This window comes from Benincasa hispida, unplaced genomic scaffold, assembly GCF_027475165.1.
Source record: "Benincasa hispida cultivar pf3 unplaced genomic scaffold, pf3_genome.v1.1 HicScf1274, whole genome shotgun sequence".
Classification (NCBI taxonomy): domain Eukaryota; kingdom Viridiplantae; phylum Streptophyta; class Magnoliopsida; order Cucurbitales; family Cucurbitaceae; genus Benincasa; species Benincasa hispida.
This window is the reverse complement of record NW_028325603.1, coordinates 6,926-15,628: the sequence shown is the minus strand read 5'-3', so window position 1 is coordinate 15,628 and position 8,703 is coordinate 6,926. Positions and strand designations below refer to the sequence as shown.

The 8,703-nt window shown below is 33.7% G+C and overlaps 1 protein-coding gene across 4 annotated transcripts; it reads right to left on the bottom strand.

Annotated features, from left to right (window-relative positions):
* Nucleotides 1-558: 558 nt before the first annotated feature.
* Nucleotides 559-4,812, bottom strand: LOC120072557 (uracil phosphoribosyltransferase). Of its 4 annotated transcripts, none has more exons than XM_039024946.2 (12): nucleotides 4,508-4,812; nucleotides 4,327-4,419; nucleotides 4,041-4,119; nucleotides 3,532-3,590; nucleotides 3,218-3,295; nucleotides 2,956-3,037; nucleotides 2,727-2,775; nucleotides 2,423-2,484; nucleotides 1,383-1,450; nucleotides 1,094-1,149; nucleotides 957-1,004; nucleotides 559-855 (listed from the first exon to the last, which is right to left on the bottom strand). In XM_039024946.2, exons 1-12 carry the CDS (start codon nucleotides 4,646-4,648, stop codon nucleotides 804-806), a joined length of 867 nt encoding a protein of 288 aa, XP_038880874.1. In that variant the 5' UTR covers nucleotides 4,649-4,812; the 3' UTR covers nucleotides 559-803. The 4 variants fall into 4 exon arrangements, with proteins under 4 accessions (XP_038880874.1, XP_038880873.1, XP_038880876.1 ...); XM_039024945.2 differs by having other exon boundaries at nucleotides 4,041-4,134; nucleotides 4,508-4,802; XM_039024948.2 differs by having other exon boundaries at nucleotides 4,327-4,405; nucleotides 4,508-4,738.
* Between the last annotated feature and the right edge of the window lie 3,891 nt (nucleotides 4,813-8,703).

Genomic DNA, 8,703 nt, shown 5'->3' with positions numbered 1-8,703 from the left:
ACAGCAACAGTGGATGGGGCTATGATACCGGAGGTGGTGGTAATGGCTTTGGTGGCGGAGGCGGAGGCGGATACGACGGCGGAGGCAGTGGTGGCTCTAATGGGGGAGGGGGAGGGGGATGTGATACTGGAGGTGGTGGTGGCGGCGGAGGTTCAACTAGCTATTGACCACACCAAGGAAGCATATGATTTGTAAAGATCATTTTTAGAGAAATTAGATCCTAATTCTTTTTACTTGCAGAAAATTAAGCTTCACTCTGTAATTAATTATAAGTACTTTGAATACGAAACCAAGCTTTCATCGAGTAAGAATAAAAAGGTATAAGAAACTCAAATAAGAACCAACCCCCACCCACATACAAGGGGTTCCAATCTAAAAAAATCCGATGCTAAGCTAATAATTACAAAACACCCTATTAACAGATGCCTATAAAGAACGAACTACGACAAAATCATTTTAAAAACTATAACAAAATCAAGAATATTATAAATAAACAATCATATTGTTGCTTTAGGGGAAAAAAAGACGACTAAAACTAAAATCGATTAGGTCCAGAAATGCAGTTTAAACTTGTTAATTTAACTCATCTTTTATTGTAGGTTAAGATAAAGGCGAAGAATTGAAGTACATATACAATCCAGAGAACACAGCTTTTGCCTAATTCTACTATACTGCCTTCCATTGACGTAACTTTCAAAAATTATCAATCCTTGGACGCAATCTTACAATCGCCAAATAATCAACTTGATCATTACCAAGTAAAAATTAGAGATGCAAATTACTGAAGCTCGATGAAACAAATTTTATGTGCCGAAGCTCCGATCGCCAGCATCTCCAAGTCCAGGAATTATAAACCTGCAAGAATCCAATTAGTCAACCTCAATACCAAGCGCAAAGATTTCTACCTACATTACCTCCCGAGCAACAGATTCAGTCAAGCGGTAATAATGACAAACCCTTTTTCATTAACAGTCTGGTCAATAATTCCGGTGTATACATGTAGCCTAAAAGATCAAAAAACACATCAAAGGATTAGTAGAAGACTTTTGACATAGTGCTAAGACTGGATCAATTAGAATAGGTGATTGATTACCCTGGAAACTTCTCGCTGAGCTTTTGAAGGGCAGGAGGGGCAGCAACAGCAGATATCTGCGATATGACAATCCCTATTAGTATAATTTAGTATACAATAGATTTCAGAACTTCAGATAGTCAAAATGAGCGGATTAAAAGCTGAATATGATTTCGTGACAATATTCCTTAATGACTGCTGCTGCAGTGCAAAACCATGACGTATTGATTTTTGTGCTCACCAGTCACATTTACACAGTTACTTCTTCTCAAAAACATGACAAAAGCAATAGATGCGGTAATTCCAGTACCACTTTAATTTGCTTGTTGCCAATTCCACGTTCCTTCAAGAGATCAAGAGCTGCCACTATTGTGCCACCTGAAATTATAACGATGCCCAGAAAAACATATTAAGGTAAATAAAAGAACCTGTTAATTCACCAGTATATTGCATAAACTTTAACTCTACACAAGTACAAGTGTACAACTTACATGAAGCTATAACCAGTGTTTTAAAAAGCCCTCTCAGGCACGCGCCTAGGCCCAAAGTGCAAGTCTGGCCCCTCGCCTTTAAGGCGAGGCTCACAAAATAAGGCAGCCCTCAGGTGCGCGCCTTTTGTGAAGCCCCAAGGTTCAAAGGCGTGGCCTTGGGGCTTTTTTATTACTTTTAAAAAATAGTAATAATTAAGGTCTTCCTTTGTTAACTAAAAGAATCAAGTTTACTAAGCCTAAATGCAAAATTTCATGTGTTTGGGGTCTTTTTTCCCTATATTTCCACTTCAACTATGCTTTCTCTTTTTAATGTAATATTCTTATATATAGTGTACCTCAAAAAAAAAAAAAAAAAAAAAAAAAAAGCGCTTTTCTGTGCGCCTTGCAAGTAGGCTCCAGAGGACCATTGTGTCTTAGTGCGCCTTGGGCATTTAAAAATATTGGCTACAACATAGTTTCTAGATGAGGTTATTGACAGGTATGAACAGAGTAAAGACTGGAGCAAGGAATACAGGGTCAACAGGAAAAAGATAAAATGTTCAAATGTTCAATTATACAGAGATCAGACTTACTTTCTAATCAATAGAAGCACTTGCATTACCAACCAATACAAAGAAGAAATAACCATGACGTGGCCCAATGGTAAAAAGATGAGCTGTAAATCCGCAATGCTTTCAGAGCTATAAAATTAGACTGCAGTGCAATGACCCATATGGTCCTATGAGCAATACCAATTTTTGGTTGCTCGAGTAGTTATCTCGTGGAATAAGTGGGGTAGACATCAACTAAACTAAGCAACCAAGATAATTCAAAGAATCAAATAGAAAAAAGGAGTTACATTAATTAGTAGAATACTGACCGGTTGCAAGCATGGGATCGACCACAAAGATTCTACAACCTTCAGGAAAATTTTCTGGTAACCTGTCAAAACAATATACATGAATTATGAATAGTTAAATATGGACTCTTGTGCAAGACATTATATTCTCGATCAAAAAGTCAACGGTTTGAATTTCAATCCCACATGTTAAATTCAAAAAAAGTGTCCAGTATGGTATTCATCTAGAGCTTTATTAGTGAAACAAGGAAAAGTTGACACTGGTTTACCTTAGGGCTATAGAACAAGGAACAAAGTAGTATTTTCAAGGACTTGGAAATCTTACTTGTTAAGATATACAGTTGGTTGAAGAGTCTCCTCGTCCCTGCTTATTCCTTTAATTTGAAAGAAAACATGAAATTAGAAAGGTATGAATATTGGGTTCATACCAAGGTCACTAAATAAATTGATACAAAAAATATATAAGATAACTAAACACAATTACAACCCGTAAGTCTTTACATGAATATCTTTTCTGTTCAGAACATTACTCTGCATTATCTTACTTCCCTTACCAAGATGGTACAATTTTGTTGCAGGCAGCACAGATGATGCGTATTCTGCAAGAGCTAGACCAGCTCTGAGGATAGGAATTATCTGAAAAGGCAATAGTAATATGAACAATTCTAGGATATTATGCAAGAAATTCAACCGAAATAAAATAGCAAAACCGTATTGCTACCCTTTTCTTTCCTCTCAGTGTCGGTGGGTGGTCGTAAAAAAGTGGAAGTACATTAAAATAGGCCAGAAGGAGAGTAGGAAAAAGAAAATTCTTACAGCCACAGGCTCTCTCGGATCGACAAACTCAACTGAAGCAACACCCATGGGTGACTGTATCTCTCCCGTTACAGTAGGCTGATATGAATAGAACCACAACTATGTAAGTGAATTACAAATATAAACTAAAACTGACATATTTATTCAATAAGAGTTGAAGATTTGTGCCTCTTCCATCAGAATAGATTTCTTATACAAAAAACAAAACTAATAAACAATTATAAGTCAGTTATTTGTATTTATCTAAGCAATTAACCGTTTCACTTTACTTAGGAAAGCTTGAATTTAGTACTAAAAGTGGTATAAGAACTAACCAACCAATCCCTTGAAGCTTCATAAATAAGTAGCCTCCCAAGCTCTGCCATTGCATTTTCTGCAATCAAGAAAGCATAAATCTCCTCCATAATTCTTGATGCCGTAGGCAAAAGGAGAAAGTTCTATGGAGAAAACTGCCCTGCCCTACTACTAAGTGCATGTTTAGGAGGTGTTTTTCAAATGGTTAAAATCAGTTTGTCACATTTGAAATCAATCCGAAATACACTTTTAATCACTCAAATCAATTCAATTCTAAACATATTTTTCATACTATTAAAGTTGATTTAAATTATTAAAAACATTTTTAATTTTGGTCATTTCAGAATCAATCCCAAGCATACCATGAGGCTGCATATAACAACAGCAGAACTTATTTAATATCTTCTTAGTTGAATTCCTTAAACACAAACAGTAAGAAGAATGATCCAACCTGCGTGGCATATTGGCTATAAAAATACACAAAACAGTACGATATGAAGACATCTACAAGAACTGCATCATTACTCACTAAAAATGGGGCAAGGAGTTTGTTCATTCCTCAAAACGGAAACCCAGTGCTTGATCAATGGATGAGGCGGAACATACACCTGTAAATCCATCGACTACACTAAATTAATTAGAAAAAAAAAAAAAAAATGTAAATCGTTCCAAAAGATCCAAATCAGCAGTCGAGAACTATAGGTTCACCAAATTCTAATCAGAAGTTGCGAATTTTCTTACAATTTATAATAATCAATCCCATATTGAGCGAAACACAAAAATACAAAATAAGGTAACAGAAAGGAAGTACTAACGAGCATTCTATCCTCTGAAACAGGCTTCGCCTCCTTCGCCATGGGAGGGTTCATGGCAACAATACTTCGGTGGCGGATTCTGGAAGAGGATAACTAATGGTAAAACAAACATTGGAGAGAAATGAGAAAGTTTCGGGAAGACCAAAAAAGGGAAGAGAAAGAGAGAGGAAAGAGAGGTTACCTTACTGGAATTGAGACGAGAAAATGGAAATGGAGGAAGTAACTGAGGAAGAGGATTAGGGTTTTGGAGGGAAGAAGTAGGACCAAGGCGCGGCGTTCCGGGAGAACACCGGTGAGGAAGATTTATGCGGCACGAAGCCATTGGTGGAAGTAATGATAATGAATAATGATTATTCGATTCCGCGCGATCTTAGGGGAGATGCATACTGAGATTCTGCGCTACATTTCAAATAAAAAATATAATAGAGAATTTTATTTCTGTTCTAATAGCAATGACTCATGGGCTTCACCCTCCTCGTTTCCGTTGGCCCGTAATTGAATCTAAGACCCAATTATTCACCACCAACAATTTAACAAATTTCTAAATTTGACCCCAATAAATAAATTTCTAAAATACTTGTACGGATGATCAAAATAATGGGTCCAAAATGCAAAATGACCTCTTTTAAAAAAAAAAATCAAATGACCCTCTCACCATATGAAATTATGGGAATTGCCCTCCCAAGATATTCGTCTCGCGTTTTACTCACTCTCGCTCTTGCTCTTCTTTCGTGATGTAATTGTTTGTCAGTGTACGAATGATTTGACAATTTTTACGAATTCATCTGTCTAAAGCCTCAAATTGTTAATACCTTAAACATACAATGGTGAATTCTTTAAAATCTAAACTTCATTTCAACTGTGATTACTTTCTTCAACGGGATTCATTTCAACACTGTTTTGTTGAACGGAGTTTTATTGAACGAGTTTTTCCAGAACAGGGTTTTTTCAGCAATGGAACAATTTTTTTTCAGAACGTAGTTTCATTGTTTAGATGTTTGTGCGGAGCTGTGTGATTTCTCAAAAAAGGTATGTAAATAGCATAATGAAAGGGGATTGGAGTTGTGTGAGAGCGAAATCAAAGGTAGAGAGTGAAATGGGAGAGTGAGAGCGAGAGATCATTACCAAGGGTTTAAGATATTGAGAGAAAGAGCGAGAGCAAAAGAAAGCAAGAGAGAGCGAGAGCGAGAGCGAGAGTGAGATAGTGTGACAGCGAAAGAGCGACAACAGAATTGAAATTGTGTGTATTAAACTGATATTCGTCTTAATGAAAAATATTCTCTTGTTTTGTAGGATGATAGAGAAATGTCAACTCATTCGATACGTAGGTGATTGAGATGAGAACCAAAGTTTGTATATTGGATGCGAGCTAATAAGAATCATTGTGTCTATTATTACATTGAAGTATGAAAAACTTAAAGCTCACATTTACAAGGTTACAAATGTAAGTTCTTCAAAGTTTGATGTTATCATAAGAGTTAATATTGACATGAAACCCTTTACATACGGGACGATTGTGATGTTTGCTTCCTTATTTTCTAAGAAGATCTTTCTAGAGTTCAACTATTTATAACGCTAAAATCAAACCATGACGAAAATGTGAATATGAGTTATGATAATACAGGTGTAGATAGACAATACCAGGAATCATATGAGTTTAATCGAGAAGAGGATCATATGAGTTTATCGACCCCAATCCCAACACCACCATGAATATTTTTGTTATTATTTTTTAATATATATATTTATTTATATCTATGTGGTGTCGTATTGTCTGTCTACACCTGTATTATCATAACTCATATTCACATTTTCGTCATGGTTTGATTTAGCGTTATATATTGTTTTTATTATTCTTTTTTACTTTTTTAAAATTTAATTTCCTAGTATAATTAACTTTAACTTTTTATTAAATTTAAAATATAGAAATAATAAAATATTTTTATTATTAATTTAAATAAATAAAACAATAATAATACTAATTTGCTACTTAAAATATTTACAACTTCAATATAAATACCAACGTTTAATTGATTTTAAATAAAAATAATTAAAAATATAAAATAAAAGGCGGAGAATTTTTTCCTGGGAGGATTGATCTCCGAACCGAGATTCCCCGACCACAACCCTGACTCTCCAAAAAGGGGGAATGAGGTGGGGACGGAGATTACAAATCCCTATGAAGATGGGGATGGGGAATGCATCCTCGACCCCATTCCACTGTCAACCGTAACTATATATCCCTAAATGATCACCCTTATCTTTTTTATAACAAATGAAAATTGGAAACAACTAACAGATAAAAAAAAAATATCGTTAAAACAAAACCAGAGATTTCAAGAGGTCAATTTTCTAACCAAATGTGATCCACATGAACGGCTGAAATCCAATTGGACCAGTGAATGAGTTGCTCTTTTTCCAAAACAATGAGAGAAAAAAAAAAGTATACGAAAAGGAGCCGAGCAAACCAATCTTAAAAGAAAAGACTAAACAACGTAGTTCATAAATGTCTTCCTTATAGATTATAGAGGATGAACCCGCAATGAATCATTTTCACAATCAAAGATCAAAAACTTCATTTAGAAGAACTTCATCAAAGATTAAACGAATTAAAACTAGTGAAAACTTTTTCTCTAAGTGTGGGCCTAATTAAATCAATTAATAAACAATTAAACAAATTAGTAAACTTTTACTAGGAATTAATTTAAAGAACTATAGAAATTAATTTCATGCAAATAAAATGTATTAGCAAATTAATTAGAAAATAAAATAGAAGAGAGATAGAGAAATTGACACGGGTAATTTTACAGTGGTTTGGCACAACCGGTCTACATCCACTTCCCAAACTCCTCATGGATACTCTATTGGAAGTCTTTTAACTCTTTCCATGGCTTAGAGTCGAATCACTACAATGTTCTTTTCTAGGCGCAAAAACAAATCCAATCCTTTCCACAATTGATGATCAAATTGTTACGACAACTCTTTTTTCGGGATCAAGAATCAACCCTTACAAAAATTTAAAAAAAATAAATAGCACACATGACAAACTCTCTAAAAGAGAGTATTTATAAATTTAGCATTCAATGATCAATCCTCACCACATAAAATATCTCTCTCAAGAAGAAGATGAAAAAAAGAAAATTGAAGCTTAGAGAGCAAGCAACAACGGTGGCTTAATGACTTATGGAGCATTGTAAAAAGATGTGAAATCCTTGCTTTAATTTTGGAGAAGATGGAGAGTTTAAAAAGAGATGGGGTAGGTGAAATCAAATTCAATTTAAGCCGGTAAAAGAAAATTGAATGATGGAGATTTAAACTCAACTAGCTATTAGATACAAGCAAAGAATAATATTAAATTCTTTTTTCTCTTTAAATTCTTTTTCTTTCTTAAAAATATCAACAAAACCCACTCCAAAACTAGTCTTTAGACACAAACATAAAATAATATTAAATTCATCTTCTTTTTAAAACCAATTCAATAATCAAAAGTTCACCATGAGTCACTTCTCTAGCTTTAAGTGGCTCCTTCCAATTGGTCCACTTTGATGAAAAAATTTGTCACGTCATATCTTCTTCATTTGAACTCCAATTTGAGCGATTCAAATTGTGTTGGAACCGCTATGTAATAGATACTTCAAAACACTCAAAATTGTTAATGAATAAAAACAAGTTTGTTATCATCAAAATATTAATTAATTAAAATTAATTAATTTAAGATTAAGGGCCTAAAAGCCAACAATCTTCCATTTTTTATGGTGATAAACTACTTAAGAAAAATGAAATTTAAAGTGATGTGTGATATAAAATATGAACTTGAAACACAATCAACACACAAACAAATTCAATTCACTTGAAAACAATAATTATTTCAATAATAACATATTTTCATTTTTCTTATTATCTCTCTTTTTTTAAATCAATCAAAAAAAGGACAATTAAGAAAAATAAACAAAGACATATGAAAGCTTCCTCAAAAAACACAAACACATTCATTGTATTTTTTTTCCCTATTGATATGTCTTCTAAAAAAAATATCACAAACGACATTTTAAATTCAAGAGACTTAAAAAAATAACAAAGCTCAAGCTAATTCTATTTAAATCCAATTTCACAAATTTCTCCCCGTTTTGAAATCAATTGAACACCCCCTCTTAATAAAGGACAAAAAGAAATTTAGCACAACATTCAAATTGAGGACAGAAGTATCAAATAAGATATCATAACATATTTTTAATTCTCTAAATAATTACTTTCCCTAAAAGGATAAACAATATGCATAAAAGGGACACACAACAATAAAATAGTATAGAGAATCAATATAACCAAATATATCAAATTTACATATAAATTAAGAGAAAAGCTCCCCTAAAAATATCC

What these genes read in the sequence shown, in the direction of transcription:
- LOC120072557 (XM_039024945.2), bottom strand. Translation starts at nt 4,648, where the DNA reads ATGGCTTCGTGCCGCATAAATCTTCCTCACCGGTGTTCTCCCGGAACG. An exon ending in ATCCGAGAGAGCCTGTGGCT is followed by an intron (nt 3,038 to 3,217) that starts GTAAGAATTTTC and finishes TTGCCTTTTCAG; the next exon opens with ATAATTCCTATCCTCAGAGC. An exon ending in CGATCCCATGCTTGCAACCG is followed by an intron (nt 1,451 to 2,422) that starts GTCAGTATTCTA and finishes TTATAATTTCAG; the next exon opens with GTGGCACAATAGTGGCAGCT.